The sequence below is a fragment of the Salvelinus namaycush genome, unplaced genomic scaffold, assembly GCF_016432855.1.
Source record: "Salvelinus namaycush isolate Seneca unplaced genomic scaffold, SaNama_1.0 Scaffold811, whole genome shotgun sequence".
Classification (NCBI taxonomy): domain Eukaryota; kingdom Metazoa; phylum Chordata; class Actinopteri; order Salmoniformes; family Salmonidae; genus Salvelinus; species Salvelinus namaycush.
This window is the reverse complement of record NW_024061544.1, coordinates 287-19,794: the sequence shown is the minus strand read 5'-3', so window position 1 is coordinate 19,794 and position 19,508 is coordinate 287. Positions and strand designations below refer to the sequence as shown.

The following is a 19,508-nucleotide window of genomic DNA, read 5'->3' as shown; positions in this document are numbered from 1 at the left end:
CAGGGCCTGGAACCAAAAAGGTAATGATTGGGGGAGCAGGTGGAAGTTAGAGGTTGGGTTACACACAGAGCAGGTGTGTGTGTGTGTGTGTGTGTGTGTGTGTGTGTGTGTGGGGGGGGGGGGGGGGGGGGGGCCTAGAGGCCTAGAGCACCTGAAAATTGATAGTTGTTCACTCATTGACACCTGTACAGCTCACTTTCTCTCTCACACCAACACACGTTATGACTGACAGCTGACCTCCAGCTTACCAAAGCCATACACCTCAAAGTAGTACTCTGTTCCGCTTTCTAGTTCCCCACGGTCATTGATGCCAGGAATAGAATGAGGAACACGAGCAGAGTTAAAAAGTAAAAGCTGTTCCCAGTCAGACAGTGCGTGACGTGGTCTGACTTTTAACCCAGTGACTAATTATTTAACCTATATTTAACTAGGCAAGTCAGTTAAGAACACATTCTTATTTTCAATGACGGCCTAGGAACGGTGAGTTATAAACTGCCTTGTTCAGGGGCAGAACGACAGATTTTTACCTTGTCAGCTCAGGGATTCGATCTTGCAACCTTTCGGTTACTAGTCCTACACTCTAACCACACCTGCCGCCCCGAAATGGGGCTTCATAACTCTAAATCAGGGTACACTGTACACACACAAAGACGCACACACACACAGAGCTCTAGCTCTTATCACAGTGTAAGAGGAGTCAGCAGCCAGCCCTGTAAAGCTTCTGTATGGCTGCCTATTCACAGTAGTGTGCTGCGGAGCGATAAGCAGACAGGGTTCTACTGCTGTGGTGTTGTAACAGTGGGGTCTGGGAACGATAGCACCATTCAGCCAATGGCCTCTCTTGTTCTCCCTCTCTCATTCTTAAAAAATAAGTCCGGCTATATACCAAAACAAGCCCACACAAAGACACGGCTAAATCAACATAATGATGCCGCAGCTTCGTAAGCTTGTTCTTAGTGAGGTAAGGGCCCTCCCATGTTGTTGCTAAACACTTGTTATTGTGCTGAATTCAACATGGAGGGATAGTAGGCCTCGGGAAAGAAACTGGATTTTTTTTTAAAGAAAAAATAATGAATAACAATAGACATAAACATGGAATACTGTGAACATTGGACTGGTACAATCACAGGCATGGAGGCTTTTACATTGTTTTCCCCCCAAAGCTCAGAACATTTATTAGTTTCTGAGATGTGGTGAATGATTGAGTTATTAAGTTCTTGCCTACTTTAACTCAGTTATGATGTGATGACACTTCCTTTTTCAAGTCACTGTCCAGCGAGGCTGTTAATACATAACTGAGATACCAATAATATTATTCTGGACTGGACTGTGAAAGTGTATGGTCAGTTAAACATGAACTAGTAATATATATATATGACACTGAGGCAACGAAATAGACTAATTCTCTCCCATTAAAAAGGAGTGTGAACATGAGAACTGTGGCCTTGTCTCAGACCTGCAACTGGAACTGAAAACCAGCACAAACCCGTCAGGCAACCCACCAGCCTCCTTCCTCCCCTCCCCACCAGCCTCCTTCCTCCCCTCCCCACCAGCCTCCTTCCTCCCCTCCCCACCAGCCTCCTTCCTCCCCTCCCCACCAGCCTCCTTCCTCCCCTCCCCACCAGCCTCCTCTCCCCACCTGCCTCCCCTCCCCACCTGCCTCCCCTCCCCACCCCAAACAGGATCCAGTCAACTGGATCAAACGAGACCAGACTCCCTCGTTTTCCTCACACATAATGTAACCTCATAGCATAATGTAACTTGGCATACCGAGCCCATCTGTACAAATGAATACCACAACTATGCAACATCCCTAACACAAAGCTATGTAACATACAACTCCAACGGTGTATGAATGTGTTACAGTGAGATTTACTGTCAACTCTGCTTGGTCTCTTCCTGCCACCCCCGTGCTGACGGCTGAAAGCACCCATGCAGGAAAATGCTTGCCACACTGGTTTTAGTCACACAAACATTCTAATTTAGCTAGCAAACAATCCCATCTCATCTTGAACGCGCCAACTGTCTTGTTTTGTTGCAGATTGCATATTTCAGGCAGAAAACATAATAGATCCAGAGTCTGGACACCAGACAGTAACAGTGCTATTTTTGTATCAAGGATGAGTTCCCTTTGGAGCCAGTCCAGCGTTCGCACATAAGTAGCACAGATTGCTAGCTAGCCAGCTAACGTTAACTAAGTGATCATGTGATGAGGGCTGCTTGCTTGGTGAAGTGTACTTTGGATTACATTTGTTTTCAAATATGTTGTCGCTGGCACGCTACTCACCGTCAAACCACCATGCCTACTCTCACGTTGTGACTTACGGGCTGAATGATGTTCAATGAGCAGCTCGTAGAGTGCCCTCTTCAGGCAACCATTGAAAATGTATACAAATTAGCAGACCTATTTTTGTTCATTCTATGTACAGTATATAATCTTGGTGCTTTACGTATGGAATAAAGACCGATACAAATATTTATGTGAAAGGCTAATATCACCGATAATATCGGTCAACAGATTTAGCGGTCGGGCTCTAAACTGCCGTCTGTTTCCCTATTGTGCTAGGCCCAGCAGCAGGACTCATGTGACCAGCAGGCTGCTACCTGTCTGGTCGTAAACAACGGGCTCTGACTACCTGGGGCTTACTATCAGTCACGGCCCTGCCTGGCCTGACTGCTCTCCTTCCCTCTCCCTCGTCACCCAGGGGTCGCCAGCTAGGCGCTCCGCCTTACGTGACTAATTTTGGAAACACATAGCCACTCAAATTGAAAAGGAACACTTCTCCTGTAGCTCTACCCCGTGCAGTCCAACTCTTTTATACCCCCCACCCAATACTGGGTTTAATCTGGGCTCAGAACATGAGCTAAATGACCATGTCTGGGTGTATACAGTATCTGGAACATCCTCGTAATAAGAACTTAAATACTAGGTAGGTATTGTTGTTAAGGACAATGTATAGGAAACAGTCACAATTCTAGTCTAACTTGTACAGCAAGTCGACACAAATCAACTTCCAGGGCAGCAGGGCATGAGTCTCCCCTCATCCACCATGCTTTGATGTGAACTGTAGAGGGCGGTGATGAGGAGGGTGTGAGCTGGTCCGACTGTCCTCTGTGCAGGATCTCGACTGGTACACGGCTCGAACATGAACTCCAACAACATCTGGGAACGCCAGGCTGCAACGCCAGGCTGCATCAGAGGTGCCCAGACTGCCAACAGCACACATCATGACACCAGTCACTACCCTGCCCACACACAACCTACCAGTCACTACCATAGACAGTAACCATCTGTCCAGGTAGAAGGACACTGCTGCCCACCATCTGTCCAGGTAGAAGGACACTGCTGCCCACACTACCCACCATCTGTCCAGGTAGAAGGACACTGCTGCCCACACTACCCACCATCTGTCCAGGTAGAAGGACACTGCTGCCCACACTACCCACCATCTGTCCAGGTAGAAGGACACCGCTGCCCACACTACCCACCATCTGTCCAGGTAGAAGGACACCGCTGCCCACCATATGTCCAAGGAGAAGACCTGTTGAATATTTTACAGGTATTTTACAAAATATTCCATCCCGAGTATAAATCACTTATCTCCTTAAAGACATTTTATGAGCCCCACATTAGACATTTATGATCCCAAGCCCAAAAAAAGCCTGTTATCCAATACACAGCTAGGCTACTGCACATTAGACACACACACACAGAGAACAAAAATAAAACGCGACAAAGATTTTACTTTGAGTTCCTGTTCATATAAGGAAATCAGTCAATTGAAATAAATAAACTAGGCCCTAATCTATGCATTCCACATGACTGGGAATTCAGATGTGCATAGTTTTTTTTTTTTTTTTTTTTTTTAAGAGGTAAGGGCATGGAACATAAAATTGTTATTTTTTTCTCTGGAAAAGAGAGCGGGTTTGGGCTGGAAATCTCTAACCTGGTTGCCGCTATTCAACTCTAACACAGACGGACAAAACAGCAGGGCTTCTAGTTAAGCCTGCAGGGAATCTGATATTGGAACAGAAAACCCTTAAACGTCCTCCTCTCTGCTGGCCCAGTTTAAATACAACTGGGATGAACACAGCCTCTTTAAGGCTTTCATTACTGTCAAGGAACACCTGCTCTCAGACCAGTGGACCGCATGGTACATTTACTGTTCAGACACACACACACACACCCGCGGGCAATGGATGACAGCGGGGGCTCCAACACAAAGTAATCTGTTCTACTGCTGGAATGTTAAAACACTTGACTGCATAGCTGGAATAATTCAATTAAAGTGCACCGTAGACGGAGGGGGGAATATGGTTCAATGATCCCTATGTGTGACAGCAGATGTAAGATGGAGAGGAGGAGGAGGAGGAAGAAGAGAAAGGGGGAGGAGGGCGTTTAGTGCACTTATGATTTTATTAGTGACATATTTTAACTGTGTTTTAGATGTTGTCAAAGTTAAATGACTTCACCAAATAGGCTATATAGTGCATTTCACATGCTCTCCTCTCTTCACGTCAGTACTTTTTCTTACTTAACTAAATTAAGAGTAAACAAGTTCTCAAAATTAGCCAAAAACAAATGAAACAATTGTTTCAACTGGACTTCTCCTCTCAGTAGTAACATAGAACACATCAGAACGTCACAGAGTTCTCAGTTTCCAGAAGAACATAAAGTCTGTGTGAAATGAAACCAAAAACCTCTGCCTTGCGACTGCACCACATCAGCCAATGAGAAGTGTCTGTTTCAGAGCTCACAGGGCCAGACTCTAAACAATGTGGTTTGTTGGCGTAACAATAACACAGCCCAAAGCTGTGGTGCTAGAGGTCACTCCCAGTCAACGAACTCTAATAACCCCATTCCATGGACCAGTTTGACTCACCGTCTCTCAATGAAAACTTCACAATTTACACTCTCCAACACAAGGCTGTTAATCAGCTCGTTTAAGCAACGGAAAGAGGGACAAAACACTAAATAAATAAGAAAATTATTCACACGCCGACTGAATTCCTGAATCCAAAGAGTGGCAATTTGAGGCGAACAAATAAGTTGTTTTTGTAAGCTAAAACACCCTCTGGTTATGGGAACATAACAGAGTGTTCCCTAGTAACGGACTGTAGAAGGGCAAAGGTCACACACACAGCCCAGAACCAGCCACAGACATCCTTCCTGGCCGGGAACTAATGCTATGGGTTCAAACTAGATCTACGAGAGACTGATTGATACTTGAGTTCAGAGACCTTAAGGCAGGTTTAAAAAAAGTTTGGGGAAAAGGACAGGGGCTGACTGTGGAAACCATCTTGTCTCCTAAACTAAGGCAAATGGATATAATGCTAACAACGAATGGTCTTCAGTTCCGTGAAAACCATCCATCAGCCTTGTTGCTGTGACAATATCTAGGTTCTGCAGACATGTAAAGACACTATGGAGTTGGCAGGGCTCAATAATACACAACGGCTCTGAGGGGGTTTAGGGGGAGGATATCAAAGCACAAAAACATGTGACTTCTGCATTTGCACCCAAATTAAACTGACAAAACAGTCTCAAACGTTCCTCTCTCACTAGGCTAACTGAATTCACAGATATATTAAACCAAATCAAAAGCAACGTGCAACAATGTCAAAGATTCTAGTGATTTACAGTTCATATAAGGAAATTAGTCAACTGAAATAAATGAATTAGTCCCTAATCTATGGATTTCACATGACTGGGAATACAGATATGCATCTGGTCACAGAAACCTTAACAAAACAGTAGGGGTGTTGATCCTAAAACCAGTCAGCATCTGGTGTGACCACCATTTGCCTCATGCAGTGTGACATCTTTCACATAGTTAAATCAGGCTGTTGACTGTGAAATGTTGTCCCACTCCTCTTCAATGGCTATGTGAAGTTGATGGATATTGGTGGGTACTGGAACACGCTGTCGTATACGTTGATCCAGAGCATCCCTAACATGCTCAACGGGTGACATGTCTGGTGAGTATGCAGGCCATGGAAGAACTGGGATATTTTCAGCTTCCAGGAATTGTGTACAGATCCTTGTGACATGGGGCCGTGCATTATCATGCTGAAACATGAGGTGATGGTGGCGGATGAATGGCACGACAATGGGCCTCAGGATCTCGTCACGGTATCGCTGTGCACTCAAATTGCTATCAATAAAATGCAATTGTGTTCATTGTCTGTAGCTTATGCCTGCCCATACCATAACCCCACCATGGGGCACTCTGTTCACAACGTTGATGTCAGCAAACCGCCTGCCCACGTTCACACCATACATGTGGTTTGCGGTTGTGAGGCAAGTTGGAAGTACTGCCAAATTCTCTAAAACGACATTGGATGAGGCTTATGCATGCCAATTGCACGTTCCTTCAAAACTTGACAGTTGTGGCATTGTGTTGTGTGACAAAACTGCACATTTTAGAGTGGCCTTTTGTCCCCAGAACAAGGTGCACCTATGTAATGACCATGCTGTTTAAATCAGCTTCTTGATATGCCACACCTGTCTGGTGGATGGATTATCTTGGCAAAGGAGAAATGCTCACTAACAGGGATGTAAACACATTTGAGCACAACATTTAAGGGAAATAAGGTTTGAGTATGGAACATTTCTAGAATCTTCTATTTCAGCTCATGAAACATGGTACCAACGCTTTACATGTTGCCTTTATATTTGTGTACTAACAAATCAAATCAACTAGACTCTGATTGAAGGACAATTAACTGAGTCCGGGAGGCCATGCAAACCCAAGAATGCATGCATGTTGCTGCCATTCAAAACCCAGCCAGAAAGCCCTTCCATTTTGAACCCAGTATTAGCAGAATTTACCCGTCAAATTGCTTAGAGGCTTTAAGTCCCTTCTACAGATTCTATTTCTAAGGAAAAGGAACTAAAAACGTCCCTTTTCTCATTCATGGCAGTGGTCTATATTAATGGCTGTGCTAACCCCCCCGACCAACCGTTGGCCTGATCGGAATGCTAAACAACAAGGAGTGGAAAACATGTTAATTTAGACCAGCATGACACAGACGGCCCTACCTCTGGGCTAGTGAGGGATAACGAGGCAGACGGCCCTACCTCTGGGCTAGTGAGGGATAACGAGGCAGACGGCCCTACCTCTGGGCTAGTGAGGGATAACGAGGCAGACGGCCCTACCTCTGGGCTAGTGAGGGATAACGAGGCAGACGGCCCTACCTCTGGGCTAGTGAGGGATAACGAGGCAGACGGCCCTACCTCTGGGCTAGTGAGGGATAACGAGGCAGACGGCCCTACCTCTGGGCTAGTGAGGGATAACGAGGCAGACGGCCCTACCTCTGGGCTAGTGAGGGATAACGAGGCAGACGGCCCTACCTCTGGGCTAGTGAGGGATAACGAGGCAGACGGCCCTACCTCTGGGCTAGTGAGGGATAACGAGGCAGACGGCCCTACCTCTGGGCTAGTGAGGGATAACGAGGCAGACGGCCCTACCTCTGGGCTAGTGAGGGATAATGACGTAGACAGCACACATTCATTGAGGGGGCCAAGTTCCAACCATAGAATTAAAACAACTAGAACAGTGATGACATTCTACTTATTCTATGGGGCCCCAGCTCAATCCCTGCCTTGCTCTCACCCAAACAGACATGACCACTCCCATCATCTCCTAACCAATGGATGGATTTATCAGGACGTTTCATAAAGAGGGATGTTTGTTGTTTGAGCGAACAGCTTTTAAAACAAATATGAAATCTACTACTCCTCCGAGAGTTCAGAAATTACAACCAAATGCAGAAGTAGCTCTATGAAACTGCACAGATCTGGTCAGTGAACACACACACATAAACATCAAGACTGCCTCAACTCAAACCATGGTCAGAGAGAGTCAGTCTAAGTGTGAGCAGCAACAATATTTTTGTTGCTGCTCACACTTAGACTGACTCTGTCTCTGACCATGGTTTGAGTTGATGGGGGGGGATGAGAGTAGAGAAAACATCTCTCCCACTAGCAGGCAGTCGGCTGCATTAGGCAGACAGGGTGTTTCAGAAGCTACCCAGGCGGAGCGGTGTAGAGAGATGCTGTGATCTAAGCTACAGGATTAGGATGGGGGTTTATTTGATGTTCGGAGGAACCACACAAATCACACTGAACTGAGCCTGTGCTACAGACCAAAGGCCTGAGTGTGTATTTATAGGCTTTTTTTTTCTCTTTTTAAATGTGGGAGTGTGTGTGAAATTCATTGGAGATCATTTTAAAAGACGTCCTCCAGCGATTTTTGAACTTTGACTGTTGGAAAGCGATATCCAAAGTATAAATACAATGAAGTACACACACTAAAGGGTTAAAAAAAATAACTATTGCGCAAACCTCAAGGAGTTGGTCTGATGGGAGTCCGTGATGTCATCCCTAGCTTGAGGAACAATAGAGGAAAGCCCCCCCCCCATGTCATAACATACCTGGACCACCTATTGAGATGGGTCTTTGTTGTAGTCAAAGTATAAATGCTATGAAAAGTTGGGGCTTGCATGTACGTTTTAAAGTTGGTTTCGTGTTAAATGGTTTAAGCGCTAGAGCGGGCGGAATAAATATTATAATAATAATGATGAGTTTGTAAGAAATATATAGAGTAGCTTGCCTTCAGCAAGCAAACTAATAAGAAGAGTGTAGAGTGCTGTGGATCCCGACAGAGCACTGCTGCAGTCGCCATCTTTCATTCTGCGGTTGGGAGCGGGTGGTCAGATCAGACAAACTTGGAATGGAAATATTTTGTGTTGTCCCGCAGATTATTTGGAAACGGTCGTCTTTCTGCGCGTTAAGACTACCTATTGTATTAAAAAGTCACATCTGTCTCATTATTCACTGCTTCAAGTTAAGTAGCCTACTGTGGTCTCAATGAAATAGAGTGGGGGGGGGGGGGGGGGGGGTGAAGCAAGTGGGCAGTCATCTTTCCAAGGATATGTACTTCCTAAATATGAGGATTAGGATATAGTTAACTACATTGCCTAAAAATAAATATTGATCACCCATACATGTCTGTCTGAAAATCGTCCCACGCCTAAAAAGGTAAGCTATAAAACGAAGCTCAAGTGAAAGTCTCACCAATTCTGCTCTCTTCAAACTACGTCTAGCCTACTCGCTGATATAGCCCAGTAATACCGAAAGCTTAATATAAAATGGCCACGTGAAAATCTCTGGTAATTTAACCTATTTCTTAGGTATTTTTGCACATTTCGATATTGCCAATTGCTGAGTCTTCACATGAGCCTAAAATAACATTGTGAGATCAGTTCTTGTGGGAGCCCGACAGAAAGACAGCTGGTGTGGGCGGGAGTGGGACGAAAAGCTGCAGGTGCGAGCGGGGTGAATAAATCAGTCCTGTGCAGACTACTAGAGTTAGCCAAGCACACACAAAAAGGCGCAAGCTTACAATAATGGGATAGCAGCAGGATTTGGTGATGATTCTGTAAATTTAAGCGCTCCAGCTTATGTAAGCAGCTTTTTATTTGTATTCTGTGAGTGCAGAGTCCACCATATGCTATGTAACAGGGTGAGAGAGAGGCCCATGTATATGGGTAGCATGTATATGCGTGAGTGAATGTGTACAAACTTGCTTCTGCGTGCGTCTGTACCCACTAAGGACAATTCACACGCTCTCCAACATCTGTTACTACCTGCAGGCTTTCCTGTACCAGGACATGATGTTTGTGTGTGTGTGTGTGTGTGTGTGTGGGTAAGTGTGAGCATGCCTATAATGCTGGGAAATCCCCCTGGGCCAGGTCACCATTCAGCACTGTCACTTGCCAAGAACACTCAGTTCCATTGGTGGATATTAGTTTGTGAGCATGTTCCATTGGTGGATATTAGTTTGTGAGCATGTTCCATTGGTGGATATTAGTTTGTGAGCATGTTCCATTGGTGGATATTAGTTTGTGAGCATGTTCCATTGGTGGATATTAGTTTGTGAGCATGTTCCATTGGTGGATATTAGTTTGTGAGCATGTTCCATTGGTGGATATTAGTTTGTGAGCATGTTCCATTGGTGGATATTAGTTTGTGAGCATGTTCCATTGGTGGATATTAGTTTGTGAGCATGTTCCATTGGTGGATATTAGTTTGTGAGCATGTTCCATTGGTGGATATTAGTTTGTGAGCATGTTCCATTGGTGGATATTAGTTTGTGAGCATGTTCCATTGGTGGATATTAGTTTGTGAGCATGTTCCATTGGTGGATATTAGTTTGTGAGCATGTTCCATTGGTGGATATTAGTTTGTGAGCATGTTCCATTGGTGGATATTAGTTTGTGAGCATGTTCCATTGGTGGATATTAGTTTGTGAGCATGTTCCATTGGTATATAGTTGTTTGTGAGAGTCGTCCTTCACTAGTAAACTATTGGCTGGGGTCTCTCTCATACACCAACTGGCAGTGCAACACTTGTAGCAGAACAAGCTGATAGATTAGGAATAGACTAGAGCACATGCAGAGGAGAGATGGAGGAATAGGAGTTGGACACAGTCACGCCTTCCACTTACTTAGATGTTCTGCTCTCACTGTGAGAGTCTACTGGTCGGGTTGGGTGCTATCCAGACGGTCATACTGTTTCTGTACCATACCAGGGTATAAGGTATTACCGGAAGTGCACACAAGGGGCGCTATTTCTTACAAATGTTGACGCACAAAACAATTTAGACAACAACAGGGATTTTGATACAGGAGGGGATTGAATGTCTCTGCTGTAAACATGAAGCTTGATCTTGACATCAACCACTTAGCTAGCAAGTTAGCAAACCAAATGCATAGCTGGAGCCCTGAGCTGAATATCATTCATTTAACACATCTTATATATTTCTACTTAACTTACAAGCAGTGGCGTAGCACTCCTGTCCGTTTGTGGTCGGAGTGTGACGGGCGGAGGGAGACAGCAGTAGTCTGACTGGGTGACGGGCGGAGGGAGACAGCAGTAGTCTGACTGGGTGACGGGCGGAGGGAGACAGCAGTAGTCTGACTGGGTGACGGGCGGAGGGAGACAGCAGTAGTCTGACTGGGTGACGGGCGGAGGGAGACAGCAGTAGTCTGACTGGGTGACGGGCGGAGGGAGACAGCAGTAGTCTGACTGGGTGACGGGCGGAGGGAGACAGCAGTAGTCTGACTGGGTGACGGGCGGAGGGAGACAGCAGTAGTCTGACTGGGTGAATACCCCTCACCTTTTCCTTACCCTCATCTATCCCTTTCCTCTCCCCAACTCCACAGGCACACTGTCCAGTCTTAAAGACACACACACAGTCAATCCTGAACCCCCCCCCCCCCCGAAAGGGGCACCAGACTGTGTAGACTGTCAGCCCTCCAAGTCAGGAGTAAGAGGAGAGAGAGCAGTAGTGTGTGTTTGGAGTCCAGACAGAAGAGGGAGGCTGCTGGCCATGAGGGATAGACCTCTGTTTACTGAACAGTTACTGGCCAACCGTGCACACACAGAGAGAGGAGCGGAGCAACTCAGGGGCTCTGCTCCCCACACACAGAGACACAGAGAGAGGAGCGGAGAAGCTCAGGGGCTCTGCTCCCCACACACAGAGACACAGAGAGAGGAGCGGAGAAGCTCAGGGGCTCTGCTCCCCACACACAGAGACACAGAGAGAGGAGCGGAGAAGCTCAGGGGCTCTGCTCCCCACACACAGAGACACAGAGAGAGGAGCGGAGAAGCTCAGGGGCTTTGCTCCCCACACACAGAGACACAGAGAGAGGAGCGGAGAAACTCAGGGGCTCTGCTCCCCACACACAGAGACACAGAGAGAGGAGCGGAGAAGCTCAGGGGCTCTGCTCCCCACACACAGAGACACAGAGAGAGGAGCGGAGAAGCTCAGGGGCTCTGCTCCCCACACACACACACAGAGACACAGAGAGAGGAGCGGAGAAGCTCAGGGGCTCTGCTCCACACACACAGAGACAGAGGAGCGGAGAAGCTCAGGGGCTCTGCTCCCCACACACAGAGACACAAAGAGAGGAGCGGAGAAGCTCAGGGGCTCTGCTCCCCACACACAGAGACACAGAGAGAGGAGCGGAGAAGCTCAGGGGCTCTGCTCCCCACACACAGAGACACAGAGAGAGGAGCGGAGAAGCTCAGGGGCTCTGCTCCCCACACACAGAGACACAGAGAGAGGAGAAGCTCAGGGGCTCTGCTCCCCACACACAGAGGACACAGAGAGAGGAGCGGAGAAGCTCAGGGGCTCTGCTCCTCACACACTTTTCTACTCTAACATTGAGTTATCTGATGCCTCTCCTGGCAGACAGACTGACTGGGGTTAGAATCAGCTTTTAATGATACAGGATCTCCCACAGCTGTGGAAAGATAGACATGATGATATTAACGTGAATACTGCATGCAAAGCTGTTTTTCTGCGACGGGCAGGCGGTAGAGAGGGAGGGTTAACACGGAGATCAGAGCGCCCTATAAATAACATCAAAAGAGAAGCCTAGTTGAGAATCTGTGTCCCAAACGGCACCCTATTCCCTTTATAGTGCACTGCCCATAGGTCGCTGGTCTAGAGAAGTGCACTATATAGGGAATAGGGTTCCATGAGGGATGCAGTCAGGACTTCTCAATAGAGGACCTAAAGGGCTGGGGGAGGAGGAGGAGAAGAAAAAACGAAGCCAGGATCAAGGTCCTGTTATCTATCAGCCTGAAGTCAGCGTGTCAAAGGTCCCGTTATCTATCAGCCTGAAGTCAGCGTGTCAAAGGTCCCGTCATCTATCAGCCTGAAGTCAGCGTGTCAAAGGTCCTGTTATCTATCAGCCTGAAGTCAGCGTGTCAAAGGTCCTGTTATCTATCAGCCTGAAGTCAGCGTGTCAAAGGTCCTGTTATCTATCAGCCTGAAGTCAGCGTGTCAAAGGTCCTGTTATCTATCAGCCTGAAGTCAGCGTGTCAAAGGTCCTGTTATCTATCAGCCTGAAGTCAGCGTGTCAAAGGTCCTGTTATCTATCAGCCTGAAGTCAGCGTGTCAAAGGTCCTGTTATCTATCAGCCTGAAGTCAGCGTGTCAAAGGTCCTGTTATCTATCAGCCTGAAGTCAGCGTGTCAAAGGTCCTGTTATCTATCAGCCTGAAGTCAGCGTGTCAAAGGTCCTGTTATCTATCAGCCTGAAGTCAGCGTGTCAAAGGTCCTGTTATCTATCAGCCTGAAGTCAGCGTGTCAAAGGTCCTGTTATCTATCAGCCTGAAGTCAGCGTGTCAAAGGTCCTGTTATCTATCAGCCTGAAGTCAGCGTGTCAAAGGTCCTGTTATCTATCAGCCTGAAGTCAGCGTGTCAAAGGTCCTGTTATTGATCAGCCTGAAGTCAGCGTGTCAAAGGTCCTGTTATCTATCAGCCTGAAGTCAGCGTGTCAAAGGTCCTGTTATCTATCAGCCTGAAGTCAGCGTGTCAAAGGTCCAGGTATCTATCAGCCTGATGAAGTCAGCGTGTCAAAGGTCCTGTTATCTATCAGCCTGATGAAGTCAGCGTGTCAAAGGTCCTGTTATCTATCAGCCTGATGAAGTCAGCGTGTCAAAGGTCCTGTTATCTATCAGCCTGATGAAGTCAGCGTGTCAAAGGTCCTGTTATCTATCAGCCTGAAGTCAGCGTGTCAAAGGTCCTGTTATTGATCAGCCTGATGAAGTCAGCGTGTCAAAAGTCCTGTTATCGATCAGCCTGATGAAGTCAGCGTGTCAAAGGGCCTGTTATCGATCAGCCTGATGAAGTCAGCGTGTCAAAGGTCCTGTTATCGATCAGCCTGATGAAGTCAGCATGTCAAAGGTCCTGTTATCGATCAGCCTGATGAAGTCAGCGTGTCAAAGGTCCTGTTATCCATCAGCCTGAAGTCAGCGTGTCAAAGGTCCTGTTATCTATCAGCCTGAAGTCAGCGTGTCAAAGGTCCTGTTATCTATCAGCCTGAAGTCAGCGTGTCAAAGGTCCTGTTATCTATCAGCCTGAAGTCAGCGTGTCAAAGGTCCTGTTATCTATCAGCCTGATGAAGTCAGCGTGTCAAAGGTCCTGTTATCGATCAGCCTGATGAAGTCAGCGTGTCAAAGGTCCTGTTATCGATCAGCCTGATGAAGTCAGCGTGTCAAAGGTCCTGTTATCTATCAGCCTGATGAAGTCAGCGTGTCAAAGGTCCTGTTATCTATCAGCCTGATGAAGTCAGCGTGTCAAAGGTCCTGTTATCTATCAGCCTGATGAAGTCAGCGTGTCAAAGGTCCTGTTATCGATCAGCCTGATGAAGTCAGCGTGTCAAAGGTCCTGTTATCGATCAGCCTGATGAAGTCAGCGTGTCAAAGGTCCTGTTATCGATCAGCCTGATGAAGTCAGCGTGTCAAAGGTCCTGTTATCCATCAGCCTGAAGTCAGCGTGTCAAAGGTCCTGTTATCTATCAGCATGAAGTCAGCGTGTCAAAGGTCCTGTTATCCATCAGCCTGAAGTCAGCGTGTCAAAGGTCCTGTTATCCATCAGCCTGAAGTCAGCGTGTCAAAGGTCCTGTTATCCATCAGCCTGAAGTCAGCGTGTCAAAGGTCCTGTTATCTATCAGCCTGAAGTCAGCGTGTCAAAGGTCCTGTTATCTATCAGCCTGAAGTCAGCGTGTCAAAGGTCCTGTTATCTATCAGCCTGAAGTCAGCATGTCAAAGGTCCTGTTATCTATCAGCCTGATGAAGTCAGCGTGTCAAAGGTCCTGTTATCTATCAGCCTGATGAAGTCAGCGTGTCAAAGGTCCTGTTATCTATCAGCCTGATGAAGTCAGCGTGTCATAGGTCCTGTTATCTATCAGCCTGAAGTCAGCGTGTTAAAGGTCCTGTTATCTATCAGCCTGAAGTCAGCGTGTCAAAGGTCCTGTTATCTATCAGCCTGAAGTCAGCGTGTTAAAGGTCCTGTTATCTATCAGCCTGAAGTCAGCGTGTCAGGCCATTCACTAGAGAAGTTTCAACATGCTTTTTTTGGAAGACAGGATCATTTCTTCTCTGGTTTGTTTGTGGAAAAGATGAACGATTTCAAAAATGAGGCTGACAAAATACAGAGCTAAGAGCATATTAAATGAGAAAACAGCCTTTCACACTGGTCTTTTTATAGTTATTTTAACTCATGCATATTTTCTGAGTATGTAGTAAAAGCATTTTAGCATTTAAATAAATTCACAACGGTGAGATGTGCCTTTGAGACTTTGTCAAAAGCCAAAAGAAACTAAAAAAACAGAGAAATGCACAAGAACAAGGACGCTTCTCCTTAAATGAGAAAGTCAACAAAAGAAAAGAAACCAACAGCAAAAAGCAACAACAAATGTTGAAGTGAGCCCACTTCTCCTTCATTCACTTGAATGAGAGCCAGCAGGGAAGGTCTGGGGAGGGCTGTATAGCTCTCAGCAGGCAGGACCAGGCAGGCATAGGGACCCTGTGGCATCAGCAACAGGGCCTTTAAAGAGTTCACATTTCCTGGCGGCCTCCCGCCCTGCTCCGCTTGGCTCCACAATGACCTGTAGTAACCCTGTGTGCTGCGGGGTTACTGTAGTTCGCTCCACTGTAGAGCCTAACCAGGAAGTCACAACTAACTTCACAGGATACAGTAGCTACAGTACAGTGCTGAATGATCTGGTTGTTTACCTTCTCCTCCTACAGCACATGACTGGAGTCAGAGGGAATCTGAACAGTTAAGGGTTGAGTTAGAGATTTTGTAATATGAATATTTAATGAGTAACATGACCTAGATTTATTTTGCTTTCTTTTCCAATCATAACAAGACGATGTAAGGACCATAAAGAATGACTATTGTAATAAGAAGTGTGTGTGTGTGTGTGTGTGTGTGTGTGTGTGTGTGTGTGTGTGTGTGTGTGTGTGTGTGTGTGTGTGTGTGTGTGTGGGAGATACAGAATATCCATACCTCGTCTGTTCCTGGAGTATGAGATGTGGTTCCACAAAGAACTTGACTCGAAGCCGGAGTCGGCAGGGAGTCAGATTGTCCATCTGCTGACAGATTCTGTTCCTGAGGTTGAGCCACAGGTTCTCTCCTTTACTGCCCGAAAACTGCAGGCCAAAGTAGTCCACCTCTATGATTCCCAACTTCCTACACACCTTTAGAATAGAAGAATTCAGTGTGTTAGGTTAAACAGAGCGATCAGGGGGAAACCAGTCAAACCCACAGAATAGTCATTCTATCAAAGTAAAACCTCAGTTGATTTGGTTTGTGAAGGCCTAAAAAAAAGTTTTGCGCATTTTCGATAAAACACGAGACTGAGATTACCATGTTTTTGCCATTGACTCCGTGGCTCGTACACATCAATATGCAGGCCGTAAAGCCAGTGGGAGCGTTGATGGAAAATACATTGGGATCTTTTTCATCTGGTAATACAACTCACCTCGAGTGCTTCCCACGCGTCTCTCAACAGCGACAAGAAAGAAACAGAGTTACATAACGTCAAGGACAGCCTACTTCCAGACAGGACGGAGTTACATAACGTCAAGGACAGCCTACTTCCAGACGGGACGGAGTTACATAACGTCAAGGACAGCCTACTTCCAGACGGGACGGAGTTACATAACGTCAAGAACAGCCTACTTCCAGACGGGACGGAGTTACATAACGTCAAGGACAGCCTACTTCCAGACGGGACGGAGTTACATAACGTCAAGGACAGCCTACTACCAGACGGGACGGAGTTACATAACGTCAAGGACAGCCTACTTCCAGACGGGACGGAGTTACATAACGTCAAGAACAGCCTACTTCCAGACGGGACGGAGTTACATAACGTCAAGGACAGCCTACTACCAGACGGGACGGAGTTACATAACGTCAAGGACAGCCTACTTCCAGACGGGACGGAGTTACATAACGTCAAGGACAGCCTACTTCCAGACGGGACGGAGTTACATAACGTCAAGGACAGCCTACTTCCAGACGGGACGGAGTTACATAACGTCAAGGACAGCCTACTTCCAGACGGGACGGAGTTACATAACGTCAAGGACAGCCTACTTCCAGACGGGACGGAGTTACATAACGTCAAGGACAGCCTACTTCCAGACGGGACGGAGTTACATAACGTCAAGGACAGCCTACTTCCAGACGGGACGGAGTTACATAACGTCAAGGACAGCCTACTTCCAGACGGGACGGAGTTACATAACGTCAAGGACAGCCTACTTCCAGACGGGACGGAGTTACATAACGTCAAGGACAGCCTACTTCCAGACGGGACGGAGTTACATAACGTCAAGGACAGCCTACTACCAGACGGGACGGAGTTACATAACGTCAAGGACAGCCTACTTCCAGACGGGACGGAGTTACATAACGTCAAGGACAGCCTACTTCCAGACGGGACGGAGTTACATAACGTCAAGGACAGCCTACTTCCAGACGGGACGGAGTTACATAACGTCAAGGACAGCCTACTTCCAGACGGGACGGAGTTACATAACGTCAAGGACAGCCTACTTCCAGACGGGACGGAGTTACATAACGTCAAGGACAGCCTACTTCCAGACAGGACGGAGAATGAGGACTAGTATGTATGATATAGAATGCATAGAACTCATTAGAAAACAACTCGATTAAAGCATCCGATAAATTCACATTGGTTCCTTTTATTTCCTGGTTTGAGGACTAACTTTACATCCTTTTTTTCACCTTTATTTAAGCAGGTAGGCCAGTTCTCATTTACAACTGCGACCTGGCCAAGATAAAGCAAAGCAGTGCGACAAAAACACAGAGTTACACATAAACAAACGTACAGTCCATAACACAATAGAAACATGAATCTATGTACAGTCTTTGGCACCAGCAGCTCTGTGCACGCGTGATTGTAATTTATGTGAAAATGTATCACTAGCCACTTTAAACAATGCCACTTAATATAATGTTTACATACCCTACATTACTCATATCATATGTATATGTATATACTGTACTCTATATCATCTACTGCATCTTGCCATCTTTATGTAATACATGTATCACTAGCCACTTTAAACTATGCCACTTTACGTTTATATACCCTACATTACTCATCTCATATGTATATACTGTACTCTATACCATCTACTGCATTGCCTATGCCGTTCTGTACCATCACTCATTCATATATCTTTATGTACATATTCTTTATCCCTGTACACTTGTGTGTATAAGGTAGTAGTTGTGGAATTGTTAGGTTAGATTACTCGTTGGTTATTACTGCATTGTCGGAACTAGAAACACAAGCATTTCGCATTAACATCTGCTAACCATGTGTATGTGACAAATAAAATTTGATTTGATTTATTAACTCTTTCAAAACGGATTTCGCAGCAATTTGGAACTATTGTATATTCGATGTTGATCTAGTCAACAATGGGAACCCTCATTCAAGCTTCACAATAACATTGCCAATTTGCCAAGCATTCACCGGGGAACCAAATGAACTGAAGTAACCTTGGCTTGACAAAGCCTTTCATCGCGAATATACTACCAGGAAACAACTCCCTCAGAAAGCACATTAATAGTAAGTTACCTATTTAGGAAATCACCAACTTAATGAGTTTGATTGTGTCATCAGGGAAAAACATTTTTTTGGGGGGGCTATTTCACGGAAAATATAGCCAACTTATTTTCGACCAAAGCAACATTGTTGCACGATAGAGGAAGCTCATTTGTATTGCTGTGTAATTTTTTATTTTTTTTTAACAATAATAATAATTTGTAATGCTGTGTGTGACAATGTAGAGTAGTCTATCCTGTGACAGACAATGCAATTTCGAGATAACTGACGTCGGCAGAAAATCTAGCAAAAACACATTGAACTTCGCCTTTACATTAACATTTGGATTCATCACCTCGGCAAACCAACACACGCGCTCATGCTGCCAAGTGTTGCGTTTCAATCTCAACATTTCACTGTAAATTACACTTGCAGGACAATATAACCTGGAATTTGACACAAATGGGTTTGTAAAGTATTAACAACCTGAAAAGGGGGGAATTTAATTAGTATCGACTATCCATACCTTATTCAGACAATCTTCACCATTCGCCTTCGTATCAACTTCCACTTCCATAACCACCGAATCCGGACGGGTAACATGGCAAAGCATTTTGGCAATCTATTACTTTAGCTTTGGTCTATACCTCTCTTTAGAAGATGTAAAATAAACAACCTCGGTATCCCTCCTTTTGAGACCCTACATTAAGCTTTCGTTCACTTTCTAAGCCCTCTCACTTTGTGTGACAAACACTACCTTCCAGCTGTAGGATATCAATTGCTATGCCAAAGCACTGTTTACTCGGAAGCAGCCAATGACAGAGCATTTAGCATATTCTCAGCCACAAACCTGCCAACCGGGAGCCCCCGTCATGTCAGAACGAGACCGTGGCTTTACAACGCATGACGAGGACAGCCAAGGCGCCCCCTTCTGAGTACGCAGCTAATTTCACCTTCCATAAATATACGGAACCTTCACCTGCTTAGGAAGAGTTGACTATCCATGGAAATATCTGAGTAGAGTTGCTCTGAGTAAGTTGAGAGCTGCATATGAATTAAT

The 19,508-nt window shown here is 45.9% G+C and overlaps 1 protein-coding gene across 2 annotated transcripts in view; it reads right to left on the bottom strand.

The window, feature by feature from the left end:
- LOC120042927 (E3 ubiquitin-protein ligase MYLIP-A-like) overlaps positions 1-19,227 on the bottom strand; it is a 32,206-nt gene extending 12,979 nt beyond the window's left edge. Inside the window, exons 1-2 of one of the 2 annotated variants that reach the window (XM_038987689.1) lie at positions 18,975-19,227; positions 15,871-16,061 (exon numbers count right to left, since the gene is read on the bottom strand). In XM_038987689.1, coding sequence (XP_038843617.1) covers positions 15,871-16,061; positions 18,975-19,061 — 278 coding nt within the window. In that variant the 5' untranslated portion in view covers positions 19,062-19,227. Of the gene's footprint in view, positions 1-10,840; positions 14,854-15,870; positions 16,062-18,974 lie in introns of those variants that run through there. The other variant, XM_038987690.1, reaches the window with a different exon arrangement.
- Between the last annotated feature and the right edge of the window lie 281 nt (positions 19,228-19,508).